This window comes from Grampus griseus, assembly GCF_964374135.1.
Source record: "Grampus griseus genome assembly, chromosome: 4".
Lineage (NCBI taxonomy): Eukaryota > Metazoa > Chordata > Mammalia > Artiodactyla > Delphinidae > Grampus > Grampus griseus.
In genome coordinates, this window is record NC_138997.1 from 31,488,952 (window position 1) to 31,508,815 (window position 19,864).

General features: G+C 49.5%; 1 protein-coding gene across 1 annotated transcript in view; it reads left to right on the plus strand.

Moving 5' to 3' along the window:
* The window catches only part of FHDC1 (FH2 domain containing 1), a gene marked incomplete at its 3' end in the record, with an annotated part of 33,281 nt that extends 14,325 nt beyond the window's left edge, over positions 1–18,956 (plus strand). Inside the window, exons 4-11 of the mRNA XM_082653614.1 lie at positions 2,793–2,878; positions 2,971–3,071; positions 5,766–5,836; positions 5,937–6,044; positions 8,173–8,243; positions 10,894–11,011; positions 14,530–14,694; positions 16,938–18,956. Of these exons, the coding sequence (XP_082509740.1) occupies positions 2,793–2,878; positions 2,971–3,071; positions 5,766–5,836; positions 5,937–6,044; positions 8,173–8,243; positions 10,894–11,011; positions 14,530–14,694; positions 16,938–18,956 (2,739 nt within the window). The remainder of the gene's footprint in view (positions 1–2,792; positions 2,879–2,970; positions 3,072–5,765; positions 5,837–5,936; positions 6,045–8,172; positions 8,244–10,893; positions 11,012–14,529; positions 14,695–16,937) is intronic.
* Positions 18,957–19,864: the final 908 nt, after the last annotated feature.

Here is a 19,864-nt window from a genome sequence, read left to right on the forward strand (position 1 = left end):
CTCAAATTCATGATTAAAACTCACAGAGGGAGAAGGTAGACTCAGACATAAAAGCATGCTCCCTGTCTGGGCCCTGAGAGGCGGCTTGAGAAGGAGCCCTTCTCTCTGTTGGCGCTGGTACCCTACCGCCACAGGCAGCATCAGGGATGCAGGGCTGGAGGTGGAACTGCTGTCTGTGGCAGCAAGTTGAGTCGCCTCCCCTGATATTTTTATCACCTCATTCTTACCTTGTTCGTTTACTGTCTGTTCCTGGGAGGAGGAAGCCCCAGTGTCTTCTGTTGGGTGGGTCTGCTGGTGGGAAACCCTGCTGTTTCAAGGCCATGTGAGTGGAATTAGAGGGGATGAAGGAGGCCTGCCCTTCGGAATGCGTGAGTCTCAAGGAGCATGCTGTTTGCTGTTAGGGCAGAAACCAGGCACAGCCAAGAAAATGATGCCTGACCACGTTTGCTATATGCTTTTTGACGATGATGAGAACGCAGAATAATTCTAGGGTCTGTCCACCCTCTTCTTTACCTTCCTCTCTGTGAAGGCACAGTAATCCCTCTTAATGAACATAAATCTCATTTTGAAATGGAATTAACAACTGGATACGTGGCATTTCAATCAAATACTATCTTTAGTATCACCATTCTCTTGAACTCCGTAAGCATTTTTCACTCATTATGTAAGTGAAGGCGATTAATCATTGTTCATTTACAGTTCAGCACATGTTTAATAGAAAATATCTACCAAGTGTACTTAGCATGACCTGTTCTTGTGCTTCAGACAGGAAACCGTGCTGTGATTCTCAGAAGTTTTGCCCGTGCTACATATGTGGTCTTACATAAAGGCACAGCCCCGCTCTGCCCCTGCCCATATATGGTGAATCATTAGACTGTAGCTCAGGAGGGACCAGAATTCATCCTGTGGCTTTCCCAGTTCAGAAACTAGGCACTAGTTTGGGTTTAGCTAATGCAGAAGTTCCATCTGCCCTTAAATTTATTAAGGTTGAAAATGGAAAATTCAATTTGGGGCACTAAAGGTAGGGGAAATAATGCAATTCTATAAATGGCTATTTTCTGCCCACTGTGGGGAAAAATGTAGTCTTAAGGTCCAGACTTAATACCAGGGTGTCTGGGGTGTGCATCTGCACTGTTACATTTTGATGCAGATATTTCAGTTTGCGCATCTTTGCAAATACCCCTCCTCTGTGTTTTTGAACTGTTATTTCCTTTTTTTGCGGTACACAGGCCTCTCACTGCTGTGGCCTCTCCTGTTGCGGAGCACAGGCTCTGGACGCGCAGGCTCAGCAGTCATGGCTCACGGGCCCAGCTGCTCCGCGGCACGTGGGATCCTCCCAGACCGGGGCACGAACCCATGTCCCCTGCATCGGCAGGCAGACTCTCAACCACTGCGCCACTAGGGAAGCCCTATTTCCTATTTTTCAAGAGGTTTAAAAATTAGGTTATTTTTATGGGCACCTAACATAATCCAGGGGGTGGAAGAGAGAAAGCTTTATAAAACATAGCAAAGTGGTAAGTGCTTACTGGGAACAGTTAGCTTCAAAGACAGGCTATCAGCTTTACTCTAGAAGTCTTTTTTTTAAATTGAAGTGTAGTGTGTGTGTATTTATTTATTTATATTCAGATTCTTTTCTTTTATAGCTTACTACAAACTCTAGCAGTCTTAAGGTGCTCCTGACCACAAAGTACTGTTGTTGGAAGACTCTCCATTACAGTAGACAGAGTTGTGTTTTTTGGGTTGGTCCTGTATTCTCTGAGGAGAAGGCATACCTTGCTCTCTGATGCAGTTTGAGAACTTTCTCTTTGCCTGCATCCCTACTTGCTTAGCTGTTTGGCTATATTCCTACGTTGGAACTCTTTTTTTTTTTTCTTTACTACAGTTGAAGGAATATTTGTGTGTTTAATAACTTTTAGTATAACTTTTTACAGGAGTAGTACATGCTTACATTTTAGGAAATAAAAATGAGCAGCAGATGAAAATGATAATGACTGTGGTGATTGCCTCACCTAGCGTAGACGTCTGGTTTGTCTTGTTCCTGTGTTTGTAGTGTGTGCGTGGAGGGTTGGGGCATAGTAGACACTTCTTTTCTTAATTTACAGAAGCGGGATCCACTGTACACACTCTTTATGTTACCTGATTTTTTTTCACAGGGGGAAATCTTGACACTGATCTTTCAATTGTTTAAGCCGTTTTCCTCTTTATCTTCCTGCTCGAGAGCCAGTGTGTACTCACCTCAACATCCAGTGATCCCTTCCTATAAAGCTACTAGATGTGAAGGAGGACTTGACCTCAGAAAGAAGATCTGTGTTAGACACCCTCCCCCAGTCTAAGTATCTTATATGCAAAATACTCAAAATAATAAGATTTTTTTCCTTTATGACTCAAAGGCTCTGCTATAGTGACTATCCAGTCTCTTCTTTCTTCTTCCAAACAGTGGTCTCCCTTCCAGATTATAACTTACAGAACGTTTTCATCCTTGGAACTGATCCTTTCCCTTTAGTAACCTCTCTGAGGATTCCGGTGGCTCCAGCTTTCTGGTTCATGTGGGATTGTTTATGCCCACATAAGTGACACAGCTGTCCTCTCCCTAATTTGCTCGTTTGCTCTTTTAAACAACAAAGTAGTAAGCGGTGATGATTCCCTTTCCTTAGGCTGACATTTTTATTAATTTGAATTTAGCACTGATATCCTTATTTTCCTAAAGGAATTCTAAGATGAAATTTAAAGTGATGTTCCATTTTAATCATTTGTCCTTTTTTTCTTGACCCCCTTTTCCATCTGTCTTTTAGATAAAGAAACTAAAGGCATTTAGTGGAGACGTGGCCAAGCTGTCCCTAGCAGACTCCTTTCTGCACTGCTTAATTCAGGTGCCAAAGTAAGGATCACCCATCACTGTTCTTTGCAGAGTAAGGTTTTAAAATCAACAACGTCAAATTCTACACTGTAGCTGTACCTTTTGTCTTTCAGCTGTTCACTGCGGATTGAAGCCATGGTGCTAAAGAAAGAATTTTTGCCCTCTTGTTCTTCTCTATACACAGATATAACCATTCTAAGAACCGCTACAAAAGGTGAGTAAATACATGATGCTTTGTGTAATTTGATTTGATTAATTTTGGTAGCAGTTTATTTTTTAAAAACTGTTCAATTGAAAAATTAGATATGGAAAGTTCCATTTCTGGTACGCTCTAAAACGGGAAATGAGATGTTACCAGGGATGGTATTTAAAGTTTATTTCCATTTACTTTTCTGCCTCCCCCGGTTAATTAATTAACTGACCAGTCAATCAATAATTAGCATATTCTCCTCCTGTAAAAGAAGGTTGCTTTCATCTCAAGCTTAGGCGTAAACCTTGTTGGTTGCAGCTTGCTTTTGTTCCTCTCCTAGATTAGCTTCCTGTGTATGTGTGTGGTGTGTGTGTGGTGTGTGGTGTGTGTGTGGTGTGTATAGTAGTGTGTGTATGGTATGTCCTTAGTGTGTGTATGGTGTGTGTGTATGGTGTGTGTATGTGTGTGGTGTGTGTGCAGTGTGTATGGTGTGCATTTAGTGCGTGTGGTGTGTGCATAGTGTATATATGGTTCATGTTTTGTGTCTGTGTTGTAGTATGTGGTGTGTATGTGGTGTGTGTGTGTGTAGTATGGTGTGTGTGTATGTGGTGTATCTGTGTGTGTAGTATGTGGTGTGTGTGTAGTTGTGTGTCTGGTGTGTGCATAGTATGTGGTGTGTGTGTAGTATGTGGTGCGTGTGTAGTGTGGTATGTGGTGTGTCTGTGTGTGTAGTATGTGGTGTGTGTTTGGTGTGTGTGTAGTATGTGGTGCATGTGTAGTTGTGTGTGTAGTATGTGGTGCGGGTGTAGTGTGGTATGCTGTGTGTGTATGTGGTGTGTGTGTAGTTGTGTGTATGTGGTGTGTGTATTATGTGGTGTGTGTTAGGTGTGTGTAGTATGTGGTGTGTGTGTAGTTGTGTGTCTGGTGTGTGCATAGTATGTGGTGTGTGTATAGTGTGTGTAGTATGTGGTGCGTGTGTAGTGTGGTATGTGGTGTGTCTGTGTTTGTAGTATATGGTGTGTGTCTGGTGTGTGTGTAATATGTGGTGCATGTGTAGTTGTGTGTATGTGGTGTGTGTGCTGTGTGTAGTTGTGTGTCTGGTGTGTCTAGTATGTGGTGTGCGTGTAGTGTGTATGTGGTGTGTGTGTAGTTGTGTGTGTCTGGTGTGTGTGTGCATGATGGCACGTGCTCACAGCCTGGGCCCGGGGCCAGCTGCCTGTCTCCTCCAGCGCTCTGGCCTCTGTTGGCGGCTGGCACCCTGCTCTTCCGGAAGCATCCCTCCTTCCGTCCTGACTCCTCCCCAGGCATCTCCTGTTCTTATTCTACCAGCTTTCCTGATGTTTCTGCTCCAGTGGTGTCTTCTCCCACCCGCGTCCCCTCCAGACTCTAACACGGTGTTAGAGTTGCTCTAACCTCAGGTTGCTCTAGTGTCTCATTCCATAGGGTTGGGAGCTTGCTTTCTGGCATGTACGGCACTGAGAATGCCGGCTCCAAGGCAAAGTCTCTGGTGCTCCCTGGCCCTCACAGTTTCCAGCATTCATCAGCTGGGATCTCCAGCCTGATTTCCTCCTGGTCACTTTCTGGGTTCCTAGTTATTGTGGTAGAATGTTTATTCCAATTTGGTTTTCTTGTTTAGTTGCTCTGACTTGTATTAAGTTTTTCTCTTCAGCTCATCATATTTTCTTCATTTTAGAGAAGAGACTAAGAATTTTCCTCTTTCAATATAGAGTCCTTTTAAAATTTCTTCCTGTGTCAAGCCTAAAGCAGCAATTTTGAAAGAATTGTCTCTCCTGTTCAAGTAGAGATGGGAAAATATGTTTCATATTGAGTGATGCAAATTTGTGGGACGGTAGAAACATTTCTTATCTGGTTACTCTTCAAAACCTGGCCTTCTTAGATAACACAGTATAGGCAGTGATCCAAGTGTAATTTTTTGAAAGTAATACCAGACTTAATGGAGAATATTAACTTAACAATATCATAGGTGACATTTTATTACCTATATATACAGTAATTTTAATAATTAAATTTTCTTTTTAGCTTTTCAGATACATTAGCAATTTTTAATATTGTTTATTTGCGTAGGTGTGTGTACAAAAGACTTCGTGTTCAACGAACTAGTTTACCAATATATGACAATGATAAGTTCCTTGTTAAACCTTTAAGCCAATGCAAATGAAATGTAGAGTTTTGAATAAAATGGAAAGATTCTCTGGGTACCTGCCGCTAAGGGTTGGAACTTGGCAAGTTATGTACCTGTCATTCCAGCCTGTTTATTTTTTATCTCCTCATAGCTCAGCAGCTAAGCAAAATGCTGCGCACTATTCGTTTTCATAGTCCGTAAATATAGTCTCAAAGGATATAAAGGAAACCATAAAGAAATAACTGCTGAGAGGAGATTATTCCTGTAACACAGTGTACTGCTTTTCCTAAGGCTTTTGTATTTTCCGCTCCTTGAAAATTTTCATTATCAAAGTATGTGTGATACTTAAGTGTCACACATATTTGATTCCCAGCTGAACACTAGGATGTGCATCACCAGTAGCCAGTGGTACGTTAGATATACCGTGCAGTGTGCTACTTTGTTTGTTTCAGTCTTTTATACAGTTTAGGGTCAGAGCTTACTTCAGACACACTTGAACTTGGATGTGGTAGCTGTCTCGTGTGTGTTTAAGCTGAAGCCTTCTCTAAGGTACCGTGGTGTGTTCTTTCTGACAGAGCTGATGTCATGTGAGGAACTACATTCGATATTACACTTGGTGCTGCAAGCAGGGAATATCATGAATGCAGTAAGTGAAGTTCAAAAAAGAATTTTAATGTTGTATTTCCAACTTTATTTGTCTGTCTAAATGTGTATGTATATTTTTTCTTTTGATTTGTCTTCTTTAGGGAGGGTATGCTGGCAATGCAGTAGGATTTAAACTATCTTCTTTGCTCAAATTGGCAGACACAAAAGCAAATAAACCTGGGATGAATCTCCTGCACTTTGTTGCACAGGTATGTGGAAGTGATTGATACAGAGAGAGAATGTACGTTACCCACCCCCGCCCCCAAGGCAGTGAAGTTTTTCAGAGGTGTAAGGTGGCATCAGAGTCAGGAAAGGGCGCCGTAGGTGCCAGGAAGGTTCTATTTGCGGATTCCTGAGTTGGGCTGCACCTGGGGTTACAGGCCTGGAGGGAAGTGGAGGGGTCGGGGGTGAGGCAGAGTGGTTGCTGGGGAATCTGGACTTCATGCTTTAGCCATGGGGAGCCAACAGAAGTTTATACACAGTACCATGGCCTGACCAGGTATGTTTTTGTTGCTAGGGAAATGAGGCAACGTGGAGGGTGGGTTAGAGTGGAGAGAGAATAGAAATAGGGGTACCTCTTGGTGGAAGTTGGCGCTCATTGTTTGGCGAGAGTTGAGAATCAGAGTAATGGCCACAGGGATGGAGAGCAGGGGCCTGGGTGTTGAAACATTTCTGAGTTGACCTGACTAGATTTTTGACCCGTTGTGTGTAAAGAGTGGAAGAGTCAGAGCAATGAGGGGATCACTTGCATATTTTCTTTGTGAACTGGGGGTTACAGGGCCTTGCCATTCACACAGGGTTTGGGGTCTGAACCCTGTCCATCAATTGCATTTTTGACTGGGTCTATGTGACACCCCAGTAACTAGTTATTAAGTCAGAGATGAGCCAAGGACAGTTCTCTCTTTGTTGTTAAATTATCTCAAATAGCGAATTGTGCTGGTTTGTTTTTCCCTTTGAATCTCCTTGTTGTTTTGACAGCGATCACATAGATATAGCTTCACCTGGGAGGAAAGCTGTGTTGCAGCCTTGTTTCAAGCATGAGTTTCAGAATAGAACAGAGAGATTTTTTTTTTCAATCTATTTATCCCATTCATTTCATCCTTGACTGCGTTGGGTCTTCAGTGCTGCACGCAGGCCCTCTCCAGTTACAGCGAGCGGGGGCCACTCCTCGCCGCGGTGTGCGGGCCTCCCACGGCGGCGGCCCCTCTCGCCGTGGAGCACGGGCTCTAGGCACGTGGGCCTCAGCAGTCACGGCACGCGGGCTCAGCAGCCGTGGCCCTCAGGCTCCAGAGTGCAGGCTCATCAGTTGTAGCTCACGGGCCCAGTTGCTCCACGGCATGTGGGATCCTCCCGGACCAGGGCCCGAGCCCACGTCCCCCGCATTGGCAGGCGGACTCTCAACCAGTGCGCCACCAGAGAAGCCCGAACGGGGAGACTTTGACTTGTCCTTTATTAGCTGTACTTCCTCAGACAAGTTACTTAAGCCTTAAGTTCCTCAATTTCTCCATCAAATGATGGGGGGTAGTGATACCTCAAAACTAGGTAATTGAGAAGGTGGAGGGAGATAATTCCAGAACGTGCTTATTAGCTCAGTGTTCCGAATATGGTAAGCCCTCCATAAACAATACACACTATTGTGACTGCATTCTTCAGAAGACAGAGGGCACATTGAACCTGGCACTAATTTGTGTCAATTTTGAGGGCATTGAAACCAGAAAATGTGTTCCATATCCCATGTGGATTGCAGCATCTCCTGGCTGCCCTTTTAGATCCCCATACCCAGGTGCTTTGTGTAGCTTGGTCCCTGCCCACGTGGGGAAGTTTCCTGAGTTGGTAACTGCCCTCTTCAGACCTGCCTTCTTTGTACCCTCTGAACAGATGAAGGATCCAAACACCCCCATGGCCTGTGCACCTTCTGATTGAACTCAGTTTGCAAACTGGTCTAAGAGCTGCACGTAGCTCGGTCAAGTGGAGGCATACGCATAGGTATGGGTGGTATTTCAGCAGGATCTATTGGATTCTCTTAAGAACAATGAGCCCTGCTAAGCCGCCGCCTCCTTCCACTGAGTCTTCATGCACATGAGTCGTGTTTCATGTCAGGATCAGTTGTTCTGGGAAGTTAAATGTTTCTTGAGAGTAGGAGAGTTCTGGTCAGTCTTACTAAGAATATCAGACTAAGAGTTCATGACTCAGTGAATTGCTTTGAATGTATCAAGCCTAAAAATGGGAACAGTGATTTTATGGTTCCTGTAAGCCCTGAAAAAATGTTCTCCGTATAGTGGACAAAATTCCAGTTTTATCCCTATATAGTGAGAGGAAATTCTGGTTTTGTTCCAGGAAGCCCAGAAGAAAGATGCCGTGCTTCTAAACTTTTCTGAAAAATTGCATCATGTTCAGGAGGCTGCTAGGTAAGCAAGGAAGAGGATTGTGAGAACAAGGTTTTTTGTTTTTTTTAACTACCTTCTGATGAAAACTGATGAATATTTTACAACTTTTGGATTCAGGTTTGAAATTTTAAAAGTTTTGTCTTGTTGAACTTTCAGACCTTCCTTTCATTTGGTTACAGAGGTATGTGTGCATATTTGGAATTTGGGGGTTTTGAAAAATTAATCTTTATTTTTAATCTAAAAAACTCCTATTGCAGTCTATTCTAATGAATCTCATCAGTGTAAAAAAAAAAAAATATATATATATATATGGATTAAGAACTTCAGATACCTCCACACCCAAAAGATAGGGCTCAAAGAACACAGCCTGTTACCTTGGGAGTTGGTATATATCAGGCAAGCTTCCAGGGCCATACATCACTGATTCCTTTAGAATCTAACATGGTACGTTTATTTTCTGTTGCATTAAAAGAAGTTGGAACCATACCAAGGGCTGTGAAAGGATTTTGTTTTAGTCACTCAACTTTGCAGAGGAAGTATCTACCAAACATAAAGCTGTATTTACATCACTGTTTAGGATCACTTGTGATCCTAATATAGATGTGTATTTTAACATAGCTGTAATCTGTGTATACATGCTATTTTGAATCCTGTGCTTTTAAATTTATAATACATATGCATGCATCAGTGGTAAATGTTCAACGACCAGCTTTTTAGGGAGAAAAGTCCTGATTTGTAGCAACTGCTGATTTCCATGGCGTAAATACTGCTGCCATGGCTGATCTCAAGCTCCCCATGGGGCACTACTGACTGTGGAGCTGGGGAGAGATACCCACAGCCACAGCTGCGTCCCATGAGCTGGCTCCAGCCCCTCACCTCACGTATCAGCCCAGTGCATGTCATCTGCTTGTTATCTGAGGGGCTCTATCCAGTTGGGACAGCTGTGAACCGCATGCATAAACACATGAACCACAGCTTTCTAAGCCCCACCCCGCCACTGGCCCGCAGCTCAGTGTTACTGACTGCAAACATCCAACCACAGATGACATGTCTTTCCCAAAGTGAGATTATCCGTCCAACGATGTAAACAGTTCATAGTTCGTATTTACAGATCACCAGAGTGTTCTCCCCAAAGAATGAGCATTTTCAAAGATGCAAACTGTTTTGGTTTCTGAATTACTAACAAATTTGTGTGGGAATATTTTTTCCACTTCCTAGTGTGGAAATGTTTCTAAGAGATACATAGAGAAATAACCGTTCCATTTCTGGTCAGAGTTAGGTGGGGAAAGTTAGCTAGATCTTGTCTTAGAAAAAACTTACTTACTAAGGTTATTTATTTGAAATGGAAAGTGAAGTACAAACAGGTCATAGGTGGGTGCCAGTGACCAGTGAAAGTGGAAAACTTTTTTTTTTTTTTTGCGGTACGCGGGCCTCTCACTGTTGTGGCCTCTCCCGTTGCGGAGCACAGGCTCCGACGCGCAGGCTCAGCGGCCATGGTTCACGGGCCCAGCCGCTCCGCGGCCTGTGGGATCTTCCCGGACCGGGGCACGAACCCGTGTCCCCTGCATCAGCAGGCAGACTCTCAACCACTGCGCCACCAGGGAAGCCCTATTTTTTTTTTATAAATTTATTTATTTTATCTTTGGCTGCGTTGGGTCTTAGTTGCTGTGCGTGGGCTTTCTCTAGTTGCGGCGAGCAGGGGCTACTCTTGGTTGTGGTGCGTGGGCTTTTCCTAGTGGTGGCTTCTTTTGTTGCAGAGCACTAGCTGTAGGCACACGGGCTTCAGTAGTTGTGGCATGTGGGCCCTGTAGTTTTGGCTCACGGGCTCTAGAACACAGGCTCAGCAGTTGTGGCGCATGGGCTTAGATGCTCTGCAGCACGTGGGATCTTCCCAGACCAGGGCTCGAACCCGTGTCCCCTGAGTTGGCAGGCGGATTCTTAACCACTGCACCACCAGGAAAGCCCCTGAAGGTGGAAAACTATTGCATAACAAAAAAGTTAGAATTGATCAATGGAAGCATGAAAGCATCTTGATTTATGAATTTGCTAATTGAATTCCACCTGGATTTAGGTTTCATCTATTCGCTTTACAGAAACATCATTCATGCTCTGTTAATCTGAGTGTGGCATATGTAACAAAAGCCTTGTCGTCAATTCCACCATTTCTCCGCAGAACTGTGAGCTGTGTGTCAGTTCTCTCTAAGACACAGAGTGCTGACTCTGGTTGCCTGTGGCGAGCAACATGCAGTCTGTGTAGTGTCTCCATATCACCCTTAATATCCCGTTTATCAGCATGCTCTGCCTTGCTTTTCGTGGGTTAGAGCTTTTGTATTTGCGTTTCACGGCCAGAGGAAAGTCTAAGTATCTGAGTCCTGCCGAATTCTAACGCTGATGGCATAAAGATGTTCAGACCTAGTTTTTGAAAAGCTTCACAATTCCCATGCTTTCGGCTATCTCACCAGCAAGAACAAAATTACAGCCTGGTCTTTGAACCAGTGTGTGTCTTTAGGAAGGAATCGCTTCTTAAGGAAACATAGGAGGAAACTCTAGATACAGAGGTCGGTAGACAATCACGGTAGCTCTCCCTTCTGTTTCCAGGGTCTTGTTTGATGTACCTGCGTGACACCTGGCCTCCTGTGCCAGGTACCCACTCTCCCCTTTCTTCTTTCAGATTATCTCTGGATAACACAGAGGCAGAGCTGCACTCGCTCTTTGTCAGGACAAGATCTCTAAAGGAGAACGTCCAGCGGGATGGTGAGCTCTGTCAGCAGATGGAAGATTTCCTTCAGGTGTGTGTATGATTCGAGTCAGTCCCCCTGATCTCATCTTCAGCAGCCCCTCAAGGCTGGTTACCTTTGCAGGGCTGTTTGTGGAAGCAGCAGGTTCCCATGCATATTTTTTTCCCCCAAGTTGGTAAAAGGAAGTTTGTATTTCGGTGCCCAGCCTCTGCTGGGTTGGTTTTTTGGCAGAGGGTATTGAATATGGTCTAACCCTGAGGCTTTGGTTAGGGGCAGGGTCTCTGTTTGCCTCTGCTCTGTCTGCATGATGGCATCACCTAGGAGTGAACTGGGATCCCTTATGCTTACACTTGGCAGCAGTCTGGCAACTTTAGAAGGTTTTGCTTCTAAAGTACGGCTCAGGGGTTCCTGTCTCCCACTCGAACTTCTGGACACCAGTAGGAAGTTCCACGGAGATCGTTAAAGACACCTGAGCACTTGGGCTGTTGTTCCTTCAGTTGTTTGTGTGGCAGAAACAAGCTCCGTTTTGGCATGTTTTATAGGGAGGGCAGGAGGACACACCGGAGTCGGTGCCTCTCACCACGCCAACTGCACCAGCCCCACAGGGCGTGGCAGGAGCTGTTCGGAATAACATCAACAAAACCCAGCAGAGAGAACATGTTTGTGACAGCTCACTGTGACTCACTAATCACAGTCTGACATACTTCTTTTATCTTCCTTATTTTGTAAAAAAGAAAAAAATGGTGGCGCCTTTTCATGCTTTCAGTCTTCAGGGAAATGGTGTGCTGCCTTCAGTGTCAGGGCTTCGAGGCTCATGAGCTAGAATCAGTGAGGCAGGGCTGCCCTGGGCGGTGGAAAGGGACCAGTGCTTTTGAGGGTTGGACCAACCTCAGCCTCCCCTCACTTCCTTGTAATGAAGTCACATCAAATGCTGTGAGCTGCAGCTCCCGTCAGTGAACATTTGATTTTGTTTGGCTCTGCTGGGAGTTTGTTTTCATTATTAAACACATGTTCTGTATTTTCTTTCATATGTCACTAAACTCTAATTTTCCCTTAAAAGTGCACAGATTTTCTTCTCAAAGTGAGACAACAAAGCAAACACCACCACAGAATCATCTAACAGTAGCTAGGAAAACACTCAGCAGTAAAGACAAATGGAACAAATCCAGAAATTCAAGGGGAAGGCCTGTCACACATTGGGAGAAGGATTCTGCAGGTCTCATTTCTCAGTTCTTACATTAAATGTTAATCTCTTATGCTAAATAGTAGCACAGAAAGGCTTATGATGCAAATCCACACCCCCGGACTGTTCTTCAGAAGCAACCTTGTTTTCACTCTAAACTTGTCCTCCTGGTAGTCATCTTTATCTCTCTACGTAAACTGTTCCACACAGCTATTTATTTTTCTTTTTTAAGTTCACTTTCTTTTTAAATGGGGGAAATACAATTTTTTTTTTTTTTTTTTTTTTTTTTGCGGTACGCGGGCCTCTCACTGTTGTGGCCTCTCCCGTTGCGGAGCACAGGCTCCGGACGCGCAGGCTCAGAGGCCATGGCTCACGGGCCCAGCCGCTCTGCGGCATGTGGGATCCTCCCGGACCGGGGCACAAACCCGTGTCCCCTGCATCGGCAGGCAGACTCCCAACCACTGCGCCGCCAGGGAAGCCCGGAAAAATACAACTTTTTAAGTTAGGTTATGGTCCGGCCACGAAGGGGTCTGAATGCCAGTCTGAAAACTTTGCTCTCTAAGCTATGGTGAACCATTTTTGAGCAGAAAAATGACAGGAACATAGTTTTGCAGATCTGGTTCAGTGTTTTGACCCTTTGGGTGAGAGGTACCAAGTGTACTGGTGTGGAACTTTGGTCCACAGCAGACAAGTTTGAGCTGGAAAGTTGAGATTGCTGTGACAACTGCCAATCTGTCATTCATGCTTTGCCAGCGTTGCTTTGGGCTTTTTCATCTGTGGCCTTAACCATGAGGAAAGGGTTCAGCAACTAGCTCTTGGCAAACAACTCTGAGCGTGGTGGCTTTTCAGGTCCTATTCAGAATGTTTCACTTTCCCGAGTCCTAAGGGGACTGCGAGCGCTCAGGCACTCTCCCCGTCCGCCACAAGATCTGCGATGAGACATCTCAGGTGGAGTAAGCTCCCATGAAGATTCTTGTCAAAGTCCTGTTTTTCTGCAGTTGAGCTATTCTTGGCTGGAATCCACCTTTCGCCCTGTGTGAGAATGACAGGCAAAGATTTAGCCTTCCATTAATACCCTTCTCTCCTCGAAGAAAAATTCAGCGTGAACGCACACACTGCCTCAGGTTACTGACTCAGGTGGTTACTTTCTCTGGCATTTGGTTTCCTAAATAGTTTTGGTTTCCTGCTACCTCTCGAATGTGCTTAGTGGAAGAAAAGGGTTTTGGAGGGGGTTAGTGTGTGGGTGGGTGGGAGGGGATGCGTCTTCTCAGAATTTCTCCTGAGACTCTCTTTAGTGTTCAAGCAGTGAGCCCATCCGCCAGGTGGGCAGCCCGCAACTTCACTATTTCTCACGCCCAGCCCCCCACCCAAGGAGAATTTTCTCAGATAGAAGTGTGATTTCGTAAAGGAATATACCTTCTTCATGTAAGCCTTGTTATCCAGTGAAAGAGAAAGCACCGTCAGGCTTCAGCGTGACCCCAAATGCCATCTCCCCGGGGCTCCATCTCCTCTACCTGCTGCTTCCTCACCTCAGCTCAACAGGAGATGTCACTGAGCTGCCGGCGGGGACATCTGCTTGTGCCTTTGGCCCTGGGGATCCCCATCCTGAAGGGGCGGGGGCTCAGCAGAGGAGAGCGGGCTACCTTCGGCCGCACCGCGTTGCTGCAGTACTTGAGTCTGTATGGGCCTTGGAGACGTTGTCCTGGAAGAATTAGGAAAAACACAAAGAGGCCAAGAGGACTGATTTGTATAGGGCAGTAGTTCCAAGCCGTGGGTACCCATCAAAACCTCCTGGGAGTTTTAATAAAGTAATGGCAGGTCCACCCCAAACCTACTGAATGGCTTGGGGGTGAGGGGTGCAAGTGTGGGCCATAGACAGAGCTGACTCGGATAAGAAGCCCTGGCTGGGCATTTGTCCCTGCGGGGGTGACACTGACCCTGATAGAGCTCATTTGGGGGTAAGTTTAAACCCCTCTCAATGGGGCAGACCTCTGGATAAGACAACTGGTCAATATAAGTGACTTTTGGGACCCTGAAGTAGACCCTTGGCCCAGTATAAGCCTCAGTCATGAGAGAAGGAAGAACAGATACAGACAGATGCAGGGTTTTCCTTAGCAACACCAACTGCACTCCCGTGCCATGCGTCCAGTGACTTTACAGGGGAACATTTGGTCGGTGGCATCCTCCAGCTTAAAGCTCTTCAGTCTCCTGTGGCTCTCAGGCCTCGCGTAGTGGTTCCCCTCGCTTCCCCAAGGTGTTGTTCGGGGTGAATTACTCTCCTGTCAGCTCTGAGGGACGTGCAGTGAGACCTGAAACTGAACCCCAGGCACCAGGCAGCAGGCCGAGCGCTCGCCTCAGCATGTGCTGTTTGTCCCCTTCCCCGCAGTTTGCCCTGGGAAAGCTGGCAGAGCTGGAGCGCTGGAAGCAAAAGCTCCAGGACGAGGCCCACACCCTCATCGACTTTTTCTGTGAAGACAAAGACACCGTGAAACTGGACGAGTGCCTTCAGATATTCAGAGACTTCTGTGTCAAATTCAACAAAGCAGTGAAGGTACGGCTCTGTGTTTTCTGAGTTGTCAGGATTTTTCTTTTTCCTCTGCCTGTGGTGGGAAGGTGCTTCAGCAGCTCCGGGGCATCAGGAAGGTCTGGCCCAGGCGGTGTTGCCCGGCTGTCGCTTGTGATTCCGGGGAAGGGCTCTGCCGTCTCAGCCCCGAGCCTTTCCCTGTTGGCAGGAGTCTATTGTTTGGCTGCCTTTGCTACTTAGCTGCTCATTCCTACGCTCGCTCTGATGCCCTAAAAGCATTTTGTTAGGTTTTTTTAGGATGGCAGTCACGATATTAAGACGCCTCTTTGAAGATCCTCCCCCCTTCCCAGGAGACACTTTCCTCTTTCAGGGGGACCTTTGTCGCAGCGGGATGATGGGAAGGTCCTCACTCCCCTGTTTTAAGCTCCATAGCTATTGCCAGGGGTTGGCATCTGGGGAACCAGGCTGTCCTCGGCCAGAGTGGGCTTCAAAGTGCCCTGATAGTGAGGGAGTCTGCTGCTGTCTGAACATGACTGCTGCTTTCTTGCCCTTCAGCCTCCGGCTCCAATAATCTCTGAGTTCATGCAGAAGCCACAAAACTCTTTGGGTTGCTTGGCTTTTTTTTTTTTTTTTTTTTTTTTTTGCGGTACGTGAGCCTCTCACTGCTGTGGCGTCTCCCGTTGCGGAGCACAGGCTCCGGACGCGCAGGCTCAGCGGCCATGGCTCACGGGCCCAGCCGCTCCGCGGCATGTGGGATCTTCCCTGACCGGGGCACGAACCCGTGTCCCTTGCATCGGCAGGCGGACTCAACCACTGCGCCACCAGGGAAGCCTGGGTTGCTTGGCTTTGCAAATAAAACTTTCATCTGTCAATTAAAAGCAAAGTAACATCCCATCATTTCAGGTGCTGATAAGGAACCAAGTAGTCGTGGGTCACCTCTTTCCCTGTGTTTTAAGTACAGATGTGTCCTTAGCTGCATTTCTCTGAGGGGTTGCTCAGACATCTCCCCAGCCCTAAGTGAGTCGCTGGAGTTCTCAAGCTGCCTTTTTCTGTCCAGTGAAGAGGAGGCTGAGCCTGTGGCCACGATTCCTCTCCCCCGTCCAAGCAGTGAGGTCAGCAGGCGGAGGCGCTGGTGGGCGGTAGCCGCCAAATTGGCTCTTTCCGAGGCCCTCGCTCCCAGTCAGAATTCTCCAGGCCCATGAGGCCACCTGTATGATGCTCTCAGCCCCGCTGTCCTGAGAGCCAGGAGCTGGCCCCATGCCCTCCCACAGGCAGCCTTGAAAGGAGAAGACCCGGGACCTTGGGGAGCCCGAGGGCAGAGCTGCAGGAGGAGCCCAGAATTTCCGGTCAGAGCCAGAGCCTCTCAGAAACTTGGAAGGGAAAGTCTACTGTCTGAGGAAATTGATTTTCAAGTAAAAAGCGCCAATGATAGCAGATTTGGGTGCGACATCTGCACGTTTATGTGACACGAGTATATTTAAGGACAGTAAAGCGTGCTTTGGTGTGTGCATTTGTTCCGGTTCGGTTTGTGGCGGGAGGGCTGGCTCCTTGGAGCAGGGAGACAGGTAGAAAGATTTGTAAAGCAAATCCTCCTCTCCGATTGTGGGAAGTGGGTGGGGCACAAGGGACAGAACCTCGGTGGCATTTCGGGTGTTTCTTTACCAGGGAGCATTCAGAGAACACAGATTGAAAGGCATCTCTTAATGTCCTGAGTCTACATTTATGCGTCCAAATCACTGTTAAGTAGAATGTGTGCACATGAGTGTGTGTGTGTGTAGATGTTTCCATGCAACACAGATTCTTTTAACACCCGTTGTATTTTTCTCCCTGCTCTTGCCTAAATAGCACTTTCCTGGAAGTCCTTTCTCTCCTGCCCTGCTTAGAAACCAAGTTGGGTTTCCTCTGAGTTGAGGTCTCGGGCATGTGTGGAATCACAGCCCACACTGAGGGCACGATGCCTTGACTGGAAGTTGGGCCCAGGGGATCTGATGACAACTTTAGGCAGATGGTTGGGGCCAGGCCTAGTGTGCACGCCCGGCCACGCCCACGTTGTTTGCAGAGAACAGAGGCCTCCATCCCTCCGGGCACACAAGCACTGCAAACACACATTCGCATGCAAACACAGGCTGTCTCCCTTGGTGAAACAAATGACCCAGGTCTCTCCTCCAGCCTGTGTCTCTCAGTGGGGTCTTAGGGTAGCTGTCTCTGGAATTGCACTTGGGTCCCACGTGTCTCATGCATCTTCTGGCTTCTCTCCGTCCCTCCTTCAGGACAACCACGACCGCGAGGTGCAGGAGCTGAGGCGCCTGCAGCGGCTGAAGGAGCTGGAGCAGAAACGGCATTTCTGGCCGGCTGGGGAGCTTGGATTCGGCCGGAGCAGCAGTGAGAATGACGTGGAGCTGTTGACTAAGAGGGGCGTGGAGGACCTGCCGCCTTTCCTGCACTCCAGGCCCATCAGCCTCTCCTACCGGCCCCCCAACACCCGCCGCTCCCGCCTCTCCCTGGGCATCGTGGCCGACCGGGAGCTGCTGACCTTCCTGGAGAGCTCCACTGACAGCCCCGAGGAGCTCAAGTTCCACAGCTTGCCCCGGAGCTGCCCCTGGCAGGCCCCGGCCAGCGGAGCCCGGACGGAGCCTGGAGGACAGAGGGACCAGGGCTCCAGCCCAGCACACAGACCTCCGGTCTCGGAGGGCCAGGAGGAAACCCCCCACCCCACCTCCGCGTGGCCGAGGCAGCTCCCGGCGCCCCGACCTGAAGAACCCGCCCCCGCCTTACCCCGGGTTCGGCGCAATGGGGTCAGCATCCTCCGAAAGAGGAACAGCGAGCCTGTGGGCCTGGGTTCCGTGCGGTCCCCTCCACTTTCGCCGCTGGCTCTAGGGATTAGGGAGCATGAGCTGGTGACGGGTCTGGCCCAGTTCGACCTCCAGGCTGCCAAGGGCCCGGAGGAGCTGGCCCCGCTGACCGTAAATGACTTCAGCCCAATGGAGCTGGCGTCCGTGGGGGATGAGAACCCGCAGTCCCTGGGCGCCAGCAACGGCAGCCTGACGCCCGTGGGCAGAGGTGCCCAGGGGGGTCCCAGCCCGGCCCCGGGGGATGGCAGCGCTGGCCCGGATGAGCCCATCAGCACGGCTCCAGTATCTGAGGGCAGCAGCAACCCCGAGAACCAAGATCCTGGGTCTCTGTTCTACACCTCGGACACCACCGACTGCTCGCTGACCCTGGACTGCTCGGAGGGAACCGACTCCAGACCCGAAGCGGGGGACCCGGGGGAGGGGGGCGACGGGGAGGGCTCCGTGTCCTCCAGGGCTGGGGAGACGGGCGGCAGCCAGGTCTCCTCAAACCCTGCCTGCCACCCGCCTGCGGAGGCTCCCACTGCCGCCTCCGCCTCCGGCGGCTCCCTCTCAGGGAAGAGCGAGCCGGACTGCAAGGGGGGCCTGCCCAAGGACAGGCCGGCCAGAGGGAGGGAGGTGATGGCCCCGAAGAGGAGCCCCCTCAAAGACGCGTCGACGGGGGCGTCCAGGGCTGGGCCTGCCCGGCGGGGCGCGGCAGCGGCGGGGCCGGTGCGGACGCTGACGGGCTGGGAGAGCGAGAGCATGCGCAAGGTCGTGCCCATCTCGCGCGCCGGCCGCGCCCCCACACCCGGCAAGCTTCCCCCTCGCGAGGGCCCCGTCGGTGCTAACCCGCCGGCGCCGCTGTCGCGCCGCAGCTCGGTGCTGGGGACCCCGAACGCGTCGCCCGGGAGGCCTTCGACGGCGGTCCGGCCCGGGAGGGAGCCCCCAGCGCCAACCAGGAGCTCCTTCAGGAAGCCCAGCGCCAAGCCCCTGCGCAATGTTCCACGGCAGAAGCCCGAGGAGAACAAGATCTGCCGCTCCGGCTCCCAGGGCCCCGACAGCCCCGAGGAGCCGCCCCGGGCCCCGCCGGCCCCCAGCGCGCCCCGCGGCCCGGCCCCGGTCCCCAGCTTCGCCCGCAACACGGTCGCCTCCTCGTCTCGGTGCCAGAGGACCGACTCCCCGCCTGTGGCCAGATCCCCGGGCCTCACCCGGACCGTGTCGCAGCGGCAGCTGAAGGTGAAGGGTGGCCCCGAGGACGCCGCCCCCAAGGACAGCGGCGCCCTGCGGCGGGCCGGCAGCGTCCGCGCCCCCCGGAAGGGGCCCGAGTCAGCCGAGGGCCCCGGAGACAGCGCCCAGGCCCCGCCGAAGGGCCGCGGGGCCGGGGAAAGGGCCTCCTTCCGGCTGAAGGACGCCTGTCGGGGGGCGCTGGGGAAGGGGCTCCATCCCTTGTGGAAGTGAGAGGCGTCCGCGCTCCCCACTCGCGTCCTGGGGTTCGGGTGGTGAGGACTGATTTCTGCGAAAGGCCGACCCCGAATGTCTATTCCACATAAAGTCCGCCGGGGCCACCTGCCAGTGCTCCTGTCACCGAAGGTGCAGCCGTGGGGCCCGCCCACCATGCCGTGCTGACTCTGGCTGGATGAACTGCCGGTCGGACGTCCTGCCGCCACGGGTAGGCATCTCCACCCGCGCCCCGGAGGTGGACCAGGCGGACCCCGTCTCCCAAACAGACCACAGAGACCCGTGAACGACTCAGACGAGGAAAATGACTTTCCTATGTAACAAGTAAAAGAAGATTTGGGGCCAGTTTTTATGTATCAATGACTTATTTTTTAATATAAAAATTAAACGTTGTTTTAGTTGGTTCCTTTCACGGAGTGAAATGCGGCCCAGGGGGGAAACGGTGAAGATGTTTTTATCTTCCTGTGTTCCCTGGCCTCAGGGTTCCACCTGCCCACCCTGTGCATAGCTGGCAACTGGACTTCCGCAAGACCTTGGGTGTTCTGTGGTTGGCCCCGTCTTCCTGAAGACTTTCTTCTTTGCTCGCCTCACCCTGCTGACTTTGGTGAGGGTTTGGGTGTGGACAGGAGGGAAAGTGAGACTGGTGGACGGAAATCGGGTGCTCCTGTGTGTTGGGGCAGGCACCGTGGACAGTGGGGCAAGTCTCCCCTGCAGATGGGTGGCAGCCCCTGGGAGAATGCTGAAGCTTCCAGAGTTTAGAGCTGCCATATTTTGATGGAAGGTCATCAGGGACTGTTCAGCTGAGCACATCTTTCCCGTTGTGTTTTCTCATTTGAGTATCTGTTGTAAAACTGAGTGAAGGCTGCTATGACTTGTGTTCGCTCTAGTTACAGGGAAGAAAAAACCCT